Genomic DNA, 16,849 nt, shown 5'->3' with positions numbered 1-16,849 from the left:
AAATTAACCGTGTTTATTTAAATGCCACTAATAGTACGTTGACGGCACATTGAATTTATTAACGAGGTTTATCTAAATGTCACCATGAGTTTGTTGCCACCACATTGCATAAATTAACAACGTAATGTAAATGCCCCCACAGTTCATTGCTAGCGCATTTTTAAATTAACGGTGTTATTATAAACGTTGCTACAAAAATGTTGCCAGCACATTGCATTAATTAACAACCTTTAGAATACACCAATAATATGATATACCATAATAAAAATATATAATAAATAAATTAATAATAAATATGATACAATGGATCATTATTCATATAATAAAAAAAAACACACAAATCACATTACATGAAAGCTCTTCTTCATGGATAATTATTTTACTTTACATTGTGTTTGTCGTTAGCTTTCCAACCATTTCTTTCATGGGTAGTTCTTCTTCTTCTACTAGACCAACCCAAAACAAGCAAAGGACCACCAAGATTGATCCAATAACTCCACCAGCTGGAAGGTGAGAAGGCACGACATAATAATTTCTCAAAGTGCGCCCATCATGGATTTGGAATTTTGAATGCTGTAATATAAAAAATTGCAATGCAACCATTAATATCTACCACATGAAAAGTGTAGTTGAGGTTAAAATATTTTAGGACGGAGAAGAATTTATACTTCTCAATATTTTAATATTCCACAAATTATGTTACAACCAAGCATAATGAACCGTTTGCTGTTATATCATGTATACTATTGACTTCAAACAACTTTTTGAGATATAATTAGTCTCACCATTGTATACATTCGCCAGTCCTTTGTATATGTCCGCCAGTCCCTTGAAGAATCCTATTTTGACAGCCAAAACAAACCAATATATATAAAATTAGAAATCGAAGAATTTTAAAAAAGATAGAAATAGTCGAGATCGTGTACAAGATCTCGACTATATTGGACATTAGTGGGTATGATGTGGTCCAAATCTTAAAAGGAGTTGAATATCCTTTAGGCTCCACGCTAATCATATTGTCCCATTACTGCATTCCAACAATGTTTATCCTTAGAAATTCAAGAGACCCACCTTCCCAAGTGCATCAATGGCCCCTTCTCATCTCCTTCCACTAGTCATGTTGACAAAAGATGTGGCAAAAGGTAGGCAAAAAGTAGCAGACTAGCAGTGGTTTAAACTAATTGTGAAGAGAAAAAAATAGCTAAAATAGACAAGAAGGAAAGGTTTTTTCTATATCTTTTTGAGGAGGATGGTTTTGATCACCTGAAATCTCAGTTCTGGTTGGAGATTGGGTCTATGTAAAGGTGCCTCTGTGCTGCTATGCGGCTCTAAGGAAATAGGCAGAATAGAAGATTCTCATACTTCACTTAACAGTTTCCACCACAGGTCAAAGGGTACATATATAGGGGCTTTAGGTAGGCTCATTAGACCCTTATCAAGTAGGCTTTGAAAACAAGTTGCAAAAAACTTTAGAAGATAATTATACTCATTCCAGCACATAAAGCAATTTAGCAGAAATGCCATGGTTGTTTAAGCTTGTTTTGGATTATTAAATTTCCCAGTAGCTCATCCCCAGGATATGAATGAAACCTCATGATGGTGAATTTCCCAAAGTTGAATGCTACAATGGTAGGCATGTATCATGTTCCTATTACCCCTTGCATGCCCACCTACCTTTGTTGATTGTACATGAAGTTTTTCTTTTACATATAGACATAGAGGATATATTCTTGGTACAGCTGACATGGTAAGATTTGTCGGATCTTTCTTTTGTTTCTTCAAGTCTGCAAAGTAGCTCATGTAAATCTGTCTATATTCAAAAGGGTTTTTTTTTTTTTTTTGTTTTTGGTTTTTCGAGGCAAGGGGGAAGATGAGGATAATGAATACGATGGTGCTGTAGAGATAAAAAAAAAGAGGTATGAATTAGAGTCATTTGACCACAGTAGAAAATTAGAATGAGACAATGTCAATGACAAAAAGGATAAGCAGGATTATTATGATTAAGATATTAGTAAGGTAGGAGTTGAAGGTCCCATTAATATCAGCACAATTCATATAATTTTCTATAGCAATAGAAAATTGAGGTGCTGTCTGGCGAAGAGAACTTGAATGCACAACCAACAATATCCAACTTGTCTGGCGAAGTTACTAAATTGAGGTGCTGTGAAAAATCTGCTGTGGTGGGAAAATAATGTCAAAATTGCTGATAGTGATGATGTTGGCAAAGGTTGTGAACGTAGTAGGAAGAGAAAGTGATTACTTGATTCTGCTGAGCCCATTGAATATTTGTATGCCAAGGGTAAGAACTTGTGTGTGCAGATAGAAGAGAATCTATCTTTGTTGCATGGTATGTTAGACAGACGAATAGGCAGTCCCTTGGAAGAAGTAAGATGTCTGGCTCCTAATCCGCAATGCATTCCACACGGTACGCTTGATGGGTAGCACAAAAAGAGCAAGGTATCTCCTGAAGAGGTACATAAGAAGCATTTTTGTGTCAATGACGAGCAAAAAAAGACAGAAAAACCTGAAACCGAAGTCTTGGAGGATCAAGTGATCTTGAAACTATGGCAAGTTTTGAGGATGTAGCTGATGGTGACTACAAGAAACTGCTGGACTTGGATGATGCTGCTGACGAGCAACGTTACAGGATGGCAGCCGAAAAGCCTGGGTCACCAAGTCGCCACTATTATTGACTTTGATAACAGCCAAATATTTGATGTGGATTGTTCTGAAACTTTAGTAGTGGAATGGGCCTATAAAGAGTTATAGACTGAGCACAACTTTGATGCTATTGATGTTGAAATTGAGTTCAATAAACTAAAACACACTACTCTAGGAACTTCCTGTAATCTGTCACTGCATAAGAATGTAGCCAAGCTGATTCCGTTGCTATCATTGGGAATTGTTTCTGGACTCTAGAGGCAGGAAATGCTAGTCCAATGCTAACAAGAAATGCACCAAAACGAGAAGTTTCAAGGACACAGCCAATCCTCACAAGCATCAGTATCACTATCAGCATCAGCTACTATAATACTCAAATCAGTATGGGTTCTGCAACTAGAACCAACATCAGAGATACTACCCAGCTCTGCTTCCTCTACCCACTCAAATGCCATTTCAGCTAACTTTACCTCCTCTCCCTCAAAACCATGGCTTCAGGACAAAAACCCATCTTCACAAACCTTCATGCAAGTTGAATAACCCTCCTCTTGCCGCCTCCTCAGATACCCAGGTCCAAAATGTCGCAATTTCACCGGGTAAATATCAAAACCCTTTTCTTTTATTTGTTATGTTCCCTCCCCCACCCCCCACCCCCCTTTATTTGCGGGCTTCTTCTTTGAAAACACAAGTCTGGTTAGGGGTTAAAGATTCTTTTGAGGAATCTTTAATGACACCACCCAATTCTCCAAAAGAAAATCACAGCAGTGAAAAATAGAGAGAAATTAAAATCTGTTGGAATCGGGATGAGAAGGGAAATCCTACATCCTACCTTCGTACGATGACGACTTCAATGGCCACCCACTCCCTCGACTTACGAACAAAGCACCCATGAAATCTGGAACTGTGCGAAGGGGAAACTACATGAAATAAGGAATGAAATTGCAAGAGAGAGAGAGAGAAAAATAGGAAAAACTGCTTACCAGCGTGTAGAGTGGAATACCATACAGTAATCTGGAAGCTTTCCAAATTCGGAGCACCCATAGATCACAGGGCGGTAGAGTTAGATGTGTTGAAGATTCGATGATTTTAGTCTTTGTTCAGAGCGAAATGGCAGCGTATAAGAGGCGCTAATTGCATAACAGAGGGAAATTTGAATTTTCTGAAATTTTGAGGCAGTGTATGAGGCGCCAACTTTAACTTTTCACTAGTTTTTGTTTTGATAACAATATTTTAAAGGAAATTACAGAATATTTGTGCATGTACACCTTATCGTAAAATTACCTTTTCTCCACCTTAATGTAAAATTACCTTTTCTCCACCTCTATTTTCTAATTTCTTGACTAATTTTAACTCTTTCAATATTCCAATCCTATCTATAATTGAAACGTTAATATAATATTTTTTCATATTATATATAATTATATTATATAATATATATAATAATAATATATTATTATATATTATATATAAGATAATGTTATTATAATGTTATGTTAATATTAAAAATATATATAATAATGTTATTATAATCTTAAACATGAATATTTAATTGATCATATGCTTTAAATATACACATTAGCTACATTTTATCGCTTAATAAATTCTCAAAATATTCATTTTGATAATTATATTAGTAAATTAGTAATACTAATTTATATTAGTATATAATGTATATTAATTATAATTTATACTTTATGGTCTTATAATAACACTTTAATACTATTAGTAATATACTTTAAGTCTATATAGAAATTATTATAGAAATCACTATAGTATTAGTTATACTACACTATATAGAGGAAAACTTCCCACCGGTCTATCTATTTCTCTCCAAATAACAGCCTTCCAACGAGAAAATGCCATGTATACGTCTCATTTTATCTCCACTATAACTGCACCACAGACTATTATTGCACTACAAACATGCTTGACAAAAAAAAAGAAGAAAAAGAAAGCGCCCCACCAAGAAAGTATGATCCTTACCTTTTGTGTCCACTGAACTCGATGTAGTCCCTCCGTGCTTGGGTCTGGTCCTAAATGATGTATTTATGAACCAAATTGTGCAATTCATGAGACTAAGGACATGAAGGAACCAGAATCGGGTTTGAATATGAGCGTTTGCAATTTTTCTTTTTCTTGTTTGTTTTGAGGAATTAGTAGAATCGGTCAAGTGGGGGGCTGCGAAAGGTATTGATTGAATGGAACGTGTAAAAAGTGGGAGCATTGAGGAGTTTTCTTCTTTACCTTCCCATGGGGAGTTTGGGTGCAGATGAGAGCTTGAGGAGAGAGCAATTGAGAGTTTCAAATTCAGCTCAGAGAGGCGTTGGAACTAGGTGTGCGGTGGCTGAACTAGTCTGGCACCGGTGATGGAATTGGTTTGACAAATAGCAGAGGAATTTTAGACGATGGAACAAAGAGACAAAGATGATAGGTGAAATCTTGAAATTATCAAGTGTGATAATCTTATATTCATTTGTGTAGAATTGCTAAGGTGGTGACCTGTGATCAGAGGCTATTAAACGTCTTATATCAGCCCGACTGTTCTGAAGAGGAACTATACTATATATATCACAATTGCTGCGACTAACAACCAACCAAATAGGTAGGTATTTCAAGCGATACACCAAATTGACGGAAAATCATAGGATGTTTTGTAATGGGTGCTATTTGAGACCAAAATTTGGTGTATGGCAAAAACAAAATGTAACAAGTACTCTTATATATATGTTGTAGTGGGCGGCTTGGGTTGATATGACTAAATAAAGTATTCACAATCTAGATTTACGTTTTATACTCAAACACTTGGATATCCAGGTTTTAAGTCAAAATTAAAAAAAAAAATCCGAATATCCAGTTACAATCTGGAGATCTTGATTGAATCAGATTATCCACCTGGATTGAAATCCGGATATCCTACCAAACTCTCTTATTCTTCTTTTTTTAAATAGCAGTAATTTTTAAATCCAATGTTTTCTCCAGTAACATTAAGATCATAGTTGTCGTATACTGAACTATTGGCTGTATCATGAATAGTTTTATACTCCAAGCTTATTATTGTAAAATATTAATATTTTCTTCTTGTTCTTAATTTTTTCAAAATTAAAAATAAAAAAATAATTGAAGGCCTTTTATTAAAAAAAATTATGAAGTCGTTTAAAATTTATCATGGCCGAACAACTCTTCCAATTGGATTACAACTCTAGAACCCTTGCCATTAAACATTTTCAGCCAAATTATCCTTCAAATATATATCCAAATGGGCCCACAGATCGTGCACATGTTCCCATTAAACATCTTCCCTATTAATATATTTAGGGCTGCCGAATGTTTTCACAACACATAGATTGTGCATCACGTTCCCAAACAGCAACGCCTCCACACATCGCTTGATCATAACGTCGGCTAATCCCATCTCCTCTTTCACATAGCAATGTCCCCACACTACAGTTAAAAAACACTAGCCTTCCTCCCTTAAACTCGCTGCAATTCACTTGAACACCGGCTGACCACATCGTGCTCTATTTTTCACCCTCGAAACAGAGCACTTCAACAAATTAATTTAACTTTTAAAGACAAAAATTTTTAGGAACAAATTTATTTTCGCCTTTAAAAAATCTTTTGAGATAAAATTTAAATTTCATTTCAAAATACATTATGGCTGAAAATTTTATTCGAACAACCATTTTATTATCTTAACGTTAATTTTTAAAGACGAAATATCCTTCCCTAATAAAATTTGCTGCGAAAAAGAAAAATGGGAATCATTCCCTCCAAAAATAACACCGGAGATATCAATTCTTATCCCATCCTTCTCCTTCTCTTTAATCTCCCACTCTCCAATCCCCATTCCCCCCTTCTCTCTCTCTCTCTCTCTCTCTCTCTCTCTCTCTCTCTCTCTATTGTCGATGCTCTAGGCGTGGCCACCGTCGTGAACATTCAACCAACGACTACGGTAAGCTTTCATTCTTTTCTCTCATCCTTCCATTCCGTTTTTCACTTTCTCTCTATTTGTCTCATCAAACTCTGTTATCGCTACTGATTTCGTGCACCACCATTGTCCTCCCTGTTCACCAAGTCACCTGTGGTAAGCTATCTTCTTTCTCTAATTTTATTCAGTTTGTCCCTCAAAATAGCAGTCATTGCTTTGCTTTTGTGAAGTATTTTGCATTATTGAGTTACAAAATTTTGGAGTTTAGGGGTGGAAATGAGAGGATTAGCTAAGTGATTGAGGTACACGAAAGCTAAAATAGGAAAAGCTTAAATCTTGTGAGTTTATGTATCTCTTTCACATCATGAGTGGTTCCGTTCAACACCACCGTAACCTCCGTAAGAGTTAGATTTGGGGATTATTTTTCAGTTAGGTTTGATTGTCTCTCATTTAAAATATTGAAGTGCTATTATCACTTATGTCAATTTTAGTATGTTCGGTAGACTTTTTCTGTTTGGTTTCCATGAAAACAGAGGAGTTCAAATATATGAGCTTTAAATTCAAATGGAAATAAGAGTTTGGATGCAGTTTAGTATGTTCGGGTTTTTATGTTGTTTTCTTTTCTCTGAATTGATAAAATCAGGTGACCATTCAAATAGATGTATCAGTCATTTATGCCCAGTTAAGGTCTTTTATTTTGATCATACAAACTATAGAAGAGTTTATAAATATGGAGTTTCTTGAGTTCGTAGTCTTTTTCCATAAATTGTTAGCCAATTGTTGTACTTCTCTCTAACTATTGAAAACTTAAATTGTTTTGCCAGCTTTATGGGTTTGCATATGCTGGCCTTTAGGTGTTATTGGAACAGTTAACTTCCTCTCTGTGGAAGAACCTTTCTTTATGATCTAGTATGGAACCTTTCTTTATGATCTAGTATGGTTTGGTAGTAGAAGGTATGTGCATTGATGAAGTCATTTCCACTACGGCTTTTACATACAATGGATTAAATATTTGTCAGTTCATGAAGTATAATATTGCAAGATGTGGAAATGATGTTCTTGCTTCTGTTATCATGGACTGCATAAAAGAAGAAAAATGAAAAAGATACATATTTATGCTTCCAAAGCATAATTGTGATTGAATATAAATATGTTTTCTATGTGTATGTGGCTTGGTCAATTTTTGAGGCGGGGTTGGGATCATGCCAATGCTCAAACTGTCTAATAAGAGAATCCACTCAATGACTGGGGAATAAGCTTGTATGCAAGGATGCCTTACTCAAAATGAAGGATACAGAACTGAAGGTTAGCTCTTAACCTTGTATTCTATAGTACTAGTCGTAAACCTGTGTGATGCAGGCTGGAATAAGTAAATTGCTAGCACTATTTAGTCAAGCACATGAGGTGGAGACTGAAGGCTGTTTTTTACAATTATCTGAAGAGGAGATGAAAGGTTTCTCTCAATAAGAGTGGAGGAATGATTGACAAGCAAGTGCTGCATATGTTCATTTGAGCCTCACAGACTTTTCCAAGCATACCCAGATATTAAGTAAATGAAGGTTTTGGAGGAAAAACAAAAACAAAAATTAGAAGCAAACTTCATTCAGAATTTGAAATCGAAAAATCTTCCAAGTTAAAAAAAAAAAAATGCCCGAGCTCCGATTCCAATTCTTCGCTCCGAGACGCTTGCAGGAAGAAAGGTGCTTGGATGTTATGGGAGGCAGAACACCAAAGCATTACGAGGGTAGCACACACTAGCATCTTTAATATTTACCAGGCACATTTATGGCGTCTGCCAGCCTAGGAAATGGTGGAGTAGGCAGTTCCAGGTCTGTTAATGGCTTCAAGGGTTCATCTAGTTCAGTTGACTGGCTGGGGAGAGAGATGCTCGAGATGAGACTGAGGGACAATGTTGACCATGATGAGGACAGAGATAGTGAACCAAATATAATTGATTGTGTAGGTGCTGAAACAGGGCATGTAATACGAACCACCATTGGTGGTCGAAATGGTCAATCTCGGCAGACAGTCAGTTATATTGCAGAACATGTGGTTGGAACTGGTTCTTTCGGTGTCGTTTTCCAAGCAAAATGTAGAGAAACTGGAGAGATTGTTGCTATAAAGAAGGTTCTCCAAGACAAGCTCTATAAAAATAGGGAGTTACAGATAATGCAGATGTTGGATCATCCAAATACTGTTGCCCTTAAGCATTGTTTCTTTTCAACTACAGACAAAGAAGAGCTTTACTTGAATCTTGTACTTGAATTTGTCCCTGAAACTGTTAATCGTATTGCAAGAAACTATAGCAGAATCAACCAACGAATGCCCTTACTATACGTTAAACTTTATACCTACTAGATCTGCAGGGCACTTGCCTATATACACAATTGTATCGGTATATGTCACCGTGACATCACGCCTCAAAACTTACTAGTCAATCCCCATACACATCAACTGAAACTTTGTGATTTTGGGAGTGCAAAAGTGTTGGTGAAAGGAGAACCCAATGTTTCTTACATCTGTTCAAGATATTATCGAGCTCCAGAGCTCATATTTGGTGCCACTGAGTACACAACTGCTATAGATATATGGTCTACAGGCTGTGTGATGGCTGAATTACTTCTCGGACAGCCTTTGTTTCCTAGTGAAAGTGGTGTTGACCAACTGGTTGAGATCATTAAGGTTTTGGGAACTCCTACCAGGGAGGAGATAAAGTGCATGAATCCAAATTATACAAAATTTAAGTTCCCCCAGATAAAGCCTCATCCCTGGCACAAGGTCTTCCAAAAACGTTTATCCCCAGAAGCGGTGGACCTTGTTTGTAGATTTTTTCAGTACTCTCCCAATTTGCGATGCACCGCTTTGGAAGCCTGCATTCACCCTTTCTTCGATAAGCTGAGGGACCCAAACACACGCTTTCCTAATGGCCGTCCTCTTCCTCCTCTATTTAATTTTAAATCCCAGGAGCTCTCAGGCATACCACCTGATATCATCAATAAACTAATTCCAGAACACTCTCGGAAGCAGAATTTGTTTATGGCTTTGTACACGTAGCTACTGTTACCTGTCTTTCTCACTTCCGCTTGCCATTTTCACTTTACATACAGTCTTTTATTGGCATATGCCAAATCCCTCGCCCTTCTTATTTATGTGCCCTGTGAGAAAGTTGCAAAGGAGTTCCTAGGACAATATAGAAAACCTGAGGCTCTGAGTTTGGTTGCTGATGGAGGTGCTATTGAGTTTTTATTCCAAGACTGATATAATTTCATGTATATTTACTGTGACCCGTCTTGCAGGGGAATTTAGTGAAATGAAAGTGTCAGCATATGTGTATGTATACCCGGTGCTACAATGTTAAAAAATAAAAAAAAAATAAAAAAAAAAGTAAATGAAGGTTTAGCATGAATTCAATGTAGGGGTTCCTACTTAATGTCACTCATTTCTGCACTGCAGTTGATGTATTATTTACTTCTCTGTATTATTGTGCTTAGTTTAAAGGTGAAATTCAACCAATTAGTTCTAACTGGAGTTTTTCCTTGTTTATTGGCTTCTTTTGTTGTCTCTTGAGAGGTCCATTTCAGAAGTAACATTGGAGCAAATGTCCAGTTTGTTTGGTTCCTTTTCAATCCTTCCTTCAAAGGGGGAAACTACAGGTATGAAAAAGAAGTTTGAACATATGATACGAAGTTTAATTAAAATTAAAATATCCCACTATGGATATATATTTCAGTCAGACACATGCATATATCAATACCAAGACTTTCCTATAAATCAATCTGACCCTAATTAAAACTAACTAAACAACCTATTGAGAAGCAACATCTATATATGGATATTTTCGGTATTGTGTGGAGCTTAGTGTCAGTACATATGCATAGTGGATTATTAAACTAAGTTCCATTATATATATGATCATGCCTTTTAACTGATTATAGATCCTGCCCTTCCCTTGGCATGTTGATTTTGTCGAAAACCTAACCCCATCTATCTTCTGCTCATATATATCCATGATCTATAAGATGTCTGCAGCTTAGTTCATTTTTCTTTTCTGTTTTTTGAAAAACTATGGTACCTTGCACATATTCATGATGGTTGGCTTCAAATCTATACAAGAAGTCTGCTACATGAGATGACTCATCTAGTTAATGAAATATGTCATCTAAATTAAAAAGTGTAAACTATTAGTTGTTCAATGAGTAGGTGACTCACTCAAAAATGAGTAGCACTAATGCTATCCCAAGTGCAGGAGGATGTCGTGTAATAATTAGGAATAAATTCCTAGATCGTCTCCTCAGGGAAAGTTACTTAAAATTAAACTCGTTGAAAAATGTGAAAAACTCCACAAAGAGAAAACAAGAGGATGATATGTGCAATGGATGGAAGAGGTTACTAGTCATGGACTAGATTCATGTTTTTAGATTTTGATTGTCGGATTGGAATGTAAAGGACTAATAGATTAAACTCAGAAATTAATAAAACTAAATTAAGAATTAAACTAAATTAGAAAGTAATTGACAAAACATGCACTGAAAATTGAAAAGCCTCAAAATCAATATTCTAGGGTTCATCACAAATTCTCAAATTAAACCATAGCAATTGTAATCACTATTAAAATGAAAGCTTAATGAAACAATAAAAATAAATAACATGAAATAGGTAAACAACAAATAAATTACCCAACTAAAACAAAAACAAAAGTTCTCTCCTTCACTTTCTGAAAAATATAATTCAAACCAACTAAATCTCCTCTAAAAAAAATAAATCTAAACCGACTCACTTCACTTTACGAATGAAAAGCTCAATTCCCTCTACTCCCATGTATCATGTTTCAGAAAAATCAAAAACAAAAGCTCTCAACCGAACCCTTCTTGCAATAAATTAAACTAGCACACTTAATTAAAAACTTCTAAAACAATTCTTTTGTTGCATGAAACCAACTAGCACACTTGAAAGAAATTAAGGTATTGCACTTAATGAAATAAAATTCTAGAACAATTCTTAATACACTTAATAAAAATTCTAAAACAACAAAGCATTGAAGCCAAAAGGAAAAACTACCGAACAAACAAAATGTTTAAGTCAAAACAAAAACTGCCGAACACCACCCCCTATTTTCAGCCCCCTTCCTCCTCTTAAATAAACTGCCCAGCCGTATAAAAACAAGTTGAAAAATAAAGAGCCGAAGTCCAGCCCGTTTGTCTATGTGTGATCCCATGTGATCTCCTGCTGCCCCAGATGCTAAAGGCTGCTGCATGTCCGAGTGTCCAACGTGATCTTCTGCTGCCTCCCATTCTTCTCCTGCAACATGCTGCTTTCCAACGAAATGATGCATGAGCTGCTGCTGCATGTGCATGGTTCTGTTCTGTCAAAGTTGAAGGCCAGCTGCTTTATTCTTCTGCTGATCTGCTGCACGTTCGTGTGAGTTTCTTTCTGCATGTGTGTTGCATGTGTGAGTTGGTTGCTGTGTGCTGTCCGAATGAGTTTGTTGCTGCATGTGTAAGTTGCTGTCACGTTTATTGCATGTGTGAGTGTTCTACAACGTGCAGGTTGTGTGCTGTCTGAATGAGTGCTATCCGAGTGAGTGTTCTCCTGCTGTTGAGTTTCTTTGCTGCAGGTTTATTGCATGTGTGAGCTGTTGTGGTCCATGTGATGCTATTGATCTCTTGCTGCACGTCCAGCTACTCGGAAAAGAAGGAATAAATTTGCTACTGCTGCACGTTCAGCTCCAGCTCAATCCATGTGCTGTTGTAGAACCAACAAAAGGAATAAAGCCTGCTGTTCTTCTGCTAAATCCCGTAGCATTTCAGTTTGAGTTTCTATAGTCGTGTGTCTTGTGAGCTGTCCGGCTGTGTTTGTTGATTTGTTTCCCTTCCATCCGTGAGTTCCAGCATCCTACCATGTTCAGGCCATGTTCAGCAAAGTAAAGAGAGAATCAAGTTGTCACCCAGCCATGTGCTTGGTTCTATTGCTCCCAAGTTTTCTGCATGTGTGAGCTGTTGGTCCCATGTTTTCTGCATGTCTGAGTGGCTGGCTGTGAGTTGCTGTTTTGATGCATGTGTGAGTGAGTGGAGGTAAGCTAAAAGGGACCATGTGAGTTGGGCGTGTTTGAATGGTGGGAAAGCTCAAGACAAAGTATGAACAAAGCATGAACATAATGAACCATGGTATGCACGAAAAATGGAGATGGAGATTAAAAAAAAAAGAAAACACTCAACAACAAAATAACACAAATGAAAGATTAGCTTGAGCAACTTCCATTCACGGATGGCAAGAAGTGCTTCTATCTTTTGAAGATGGAAAGATAGCTCAAGAAACCTTATGAACATGAAGAACAAGGAGAACAATGGTACAAACACAAATGATAATGGAAAGCAAGAAAAATTATGGACTAGAATGCACAGTAATCAATAGTTGGTAGAATTCAAGCAGAAATTCATGCTTTTAATCAATTAAAATCACAACTTTGATTTATTCATTTTAACCATTTTTCCATTTAAAACCAATAATAATGTCATGATGAATTTAAAATACATTGGTTTTAAATAGCTAAAATATGCAATATTTTAGCTCAATCAGTAGGACCTGAAAATGGTGTGTGTGTGTGAGAGAGAGATTACCATGATGTTCTGCCAACAGTTGTCAGGATTGAGCTTCGGTCATGTTCCTGCCGTCCATCTCATTTAAGGTCAATTTTTGTACTGCAATTTGCTTATTGGTCACTTTATCAATTATATACATGTATATATATTTTTAGCAGAGATATTTTGAATTCTTTGTAGATTGGAGATTTGAGAATTCCATGGCTGCAGTAAATCCAAATGAAGAGGACCCAGAACTTGAAGATTCCAGCTCTCCACCTGATGAAACCAAAGTCTACTGCCAAACCCGAGAGGAGCATGATCAAAACAATGTCTCCAAAATCAAAATGATTCATATATTGTAATTTTTTATTTTATAAAGCAATGTATAAATACAAAATAATGTAGTGAATTATATTGTGTGTTGAATATTGTATATATTTTCTTTTGCATGCATTTAGTTAAAATGGTAATTAGTTTTTAACTTTAGTTACTTTTTACATAAAGTTTTCTGTTTTGATATATTTTTATTATTATGCAAAACTTTAATAATATATAGGCTTTTCTATTTATTAAAAAAAGAAAAAGAAAAAAGAGAAAACCCGGGTTGAGTGCGAAACCCGGATTCCCGATTTTAAAGAACTCGGATTCATCCAAGTTTCAACTCGGGTCAGAACCCAGATTAGCCAGGCTGGACCCGGTCTAGGTTTGAAATTCAGTTTTCGGGTTGGGCATATCCGGGTACCCGGTCCGAAACTCGGATGAATAGTTTTACTATTCTATAGTTCTATTTAACCTCCCTCCCTCCCTCCCTTCAGAATTGGAATGCAATATATGGTATTTACCGGTAGGGCATTTCAGATATTGAACTAATTAAGATTTTGTGGATATTTTCATATCATTTAAATAAATTTTTATTATTATTTATTTTTCTACCAATAAATTTATAATAGCTTTCATTACTGACGTTATATATTCTTATCGGCGTAACAATATAGACGCCGGTGCATTTATCAATTACCGGTGTTTCATTGATCAATTTTTGGCATTTTGTAAACGCTGCCAATGCTATATAATTATTACCAGCGTAACACTATAAATGCTGGAAAACTACTTATGTACCAACGTAAAATTAATCAATAGCTGGCATTTGTTCAAACGTATAAATGTCGAAAAATTCAACATTTTACCAACGCAAACTTTATTAATTGTCAGTGTTTTATGAAACACCGCTGACGCTATATATTATCATCGCCGTAATATTATAAACGTCGGCAAACACGGTTAATATAACGGCGTATAATCAATAAATTAGTGGCGTTTATTTAAACACCACAAACAATCTATATTATTACCGGCGTAACAATATAAATGCCAGGAAACTATTACTTTCCCGGCGCATAATTACTATATTGGCGGCGTTGTTATAAACGCCGCCAAAGCTATATATTAGTACCAGCGTAACAATTTAAATGCCAGGAATCTTAATAATTTACCAGTGGAAACATTAAGCGTCAGTAATTTTATATATCTACCGGCGCATAAACAAACGCCGCGCATATAAACGCCGCCAATTTTACTTTTTTTTGTAGTGTGATAGAATAATTGGAAAGACAAAGTAGATTTCTCCTGTTCCTATTCATCTCAGTATCTATTCTCCAAATGGTGTGTTACTAAATTTAGTTTTGTTGTCAACTTTTTTGCCTTCTTGTTATTTGGGTTAATTTGTTATGACGTCTATGGAGTGCTACATTCAAACTCTATGTATTTTGTATGTGCATTGTGGGAAGTTATGTTATTATGTTGTAATAATGACCAACCAAACAACTGGAACATATTATATTAGATCTAGCTGCAACTATTCTCCTTATAGAGGACATCATATCCCTAAATTATACTTGTATATGCCCTAACTGCACAAAACCTTCATGAAAATGCCAACCAAAGGATCATAACTAATATAACAATTTAAATGCTTTCTAAGAACATGAAAATTGGAAGAGTAAAAGCTTCCAGACTCGGTAATTACGATGTTCACTCGAGATCTAGAGAGAGAGAGAGAGAAAAAACGATATTTATAGGTGATCTTTTTTCTCTTTAGGGGCCTTGGCAATATATAAATATATGTATATGGTATTTTGCTGGTAAAAATGATCGGTGAAATTGGAAAACATGAAGCTCTTCAATTCCTTTATATATCTGTGTGTGTCTCTTTGTGTGTGTGTGTGTGGGGAGAAGGGGGGAGGGAAGATTTCTAATTTAGTTTTTTCCTATATATATATATATATATTATTTTAAAGCAACACATTTATTTTTAATTTATATCTAGAAACAAATTAAAAAGAACTATCTCGAGATAATGCATCTTTCATTAGATTAATTAATTAGTCAATAGCAATGAGTCATATAAAATTTATTGATAAGTAATTAATACCAACCAGTTCATGATAAAAGCAGAGAGCTTGGAGCTAGACGAAAGAGAAGGACTGAGAAAGTGGTGAAATTAATATTTTCTACCTGCAAGGAAAAATAGGGAAAAAATAAACAGAAAGACAAAGGATATCATTCTCATTTAAACTCGTTTGTTGGAACACTTATAGGCACACTTATATATATATATATATATATATATATATCTTATATTAATAAGTGCCAATAACTTAACTACAGCGTTTTCGTCTAATATTTTCATTTCCAATTTTACCCTTACTTTTATTTCAAAATTTCGATCGGTTTGCTTATATTTTTCTTTTGCCGACAAATGTTTTGGTCTTTTTATTTCCACCTCCGTGTTCCAATGTCTTCGTAACATCTATGAACTTATCGCTTCTTCTTTGTTCTTGTTGCCTATCCGACATTCACACCCATTTCTCACAAACCTCTCTCTCTCTCTCTCTCTCTCTCTCTCTCTCTCTCTCTCTCTCTCTCTCTCTCTCTCTCTCTCTCTCTCTCTCTCTCTCTCTCTCTCTCTCTCTCTCCACTTATTCCTCTTCACCGCCACACCCTCGCCTCTAGCAAAGCAAAATAGAGACACCACCGCCTCCGTCAGTGAAGCACGGTCTCTCGCGTCGAATCTCTGACCCGTGGTTTGATCATCCATCCTCCTTTCCAACCTCAACCCCGCATGCCTCCGCTCTTAGCCCGACGAAGACGAAGATGGAGACAAAGGCAAAGAAATACCATCCTCCATCTGAATGAGAAATAGAGGTCGGTGAAGAAGAATACCAATGGATCTTCCCAAAGCTAAGTTTTCTTTCAAAAAAATTTTTTCAAACAACGAATGTTTGAATGATTACTTTACTGAACCATCAAAATCGGAAGATTTTGTTCAATGTTTTTGGGTTTTTTTTTTTTTTGGTGTGATGGACATCCGTATGATTTCAATTCCTTCTGTGGGGGTTATTTTCTGTGAGAAAATGATCTATCGGATCATACGCATATAAGCATATGTGGCTTTTATTCTGTTGAGTTTTTATTCAGTATGGTTCTTATTCACTGTTTGGTAATTTGTTTTCCTCGTATATGCATATGATGTATATGATTGAGTCGTTTGCTTTGTGTTCGTTGTGTGGTGGTTGGCCTTGCATGGAAGCTCTGGTTCGGTAGCAGAGGAGCTCGTGTCATGCCGTGTTTAATCTAGGGCTCCAAACATTGGGTTTGAGTTTCATTTTTTGAAAGTTTT

General features: G+C 35.9%; 3 protein-coding genes across 5 annotated transcripts; 2 read left to right on the top strand and 1 right to left on the bottom strand.

The window, feature by feature from the left end:
- Positions 1–249: 249 nt before the first annotated feature.
- Positions 250–3,840, bottom strand: LOC122317411. 3 transcript variants are annotated; one of them, XM_043134499.1, is made up of 5 exons: positions 3,642–3,840; positions 3,491–3,562; positions 2,261–2,464; positions 786–839; positions 250–573 (listed from the first exon to the last, which is right to left on the bottom strand). In XM_043134499.1, the coding sequence occupies exons 1-5, from the start codon at positions 3,700–3,702 to the stop codon at positions 551–553; spliced, it is 414 nt and encodes a 137-aa protein (XP_042990433.1). In that variant the 5' UTR covers positions 3,703–3,840; the 3' UTR covers positions 250–550. The 3 variants fall into 3 exon arrangements, 1 of the variants encoding a protein (XP_042990433.1); XR_006244458.1 differs by lacking the exon at positions 2,261–2,464; XR_006244457.1 differs by having other exon boundaries at positions 1,072–3,562; positions 3,642–3,835.
- Positions 3,841–8,243: 4,403 nt separating this feature from the next.
- Positions 8,244–9,057, top strand: LOC122317409 (shaggy-related protein kinase kappa-like). The gene has a single exon (XM_043134497.1). It carries the CDS (start codon positions 8,375–8,377, stop codon positions 8,945–8,947), a length of 573 nt encoding a protein of 190 aa, XP_042990431.1. The 5' UTR covers positions 8,244–8,374; the 3' UTR covers positions 8,948–9,057.
- LOC122317410 (shaggy-related protein kinase kappa-like) lies at positions 9,057–9,818 on the top strand. The gene has a single exon (XM_043134498.1). It carries the CDS (start codon positions 9,197–9,199, stop codon positions 9,641–9,643), a length of 447 nt encoding a protein of 148 aa, XP_042990432.1. The 5' UTR covers positions 9,057–9,196; the 3' UTR covers positions 9,644–9,818.
- Positions 9,819–16,849: the final 7,031 nt, after the last annotated feature.

The sequence above is a fragment of the Carya illinoinensis genome, chromosome 7 (genome assembly GCF_018687715.1).
Source record: "Carya illinoinensis cultivar Pawnee chromosome 7, C.illinoinensisPawnee_v1, whole genome shotgun sequence".
In the NCBI taxonomy this organism is placed as follows: Eukaryota; Viridiplantae; Streptophyta; class Magnoliopsida; order Fagales; family Juglandaceae; genus Carya; species Carya illinoinensis.
The sequence above is the reverse complement of the archived record's forward strand: the minus strand, read 5'-3'. Positions and strand labels throughout refer to the sequence as shown.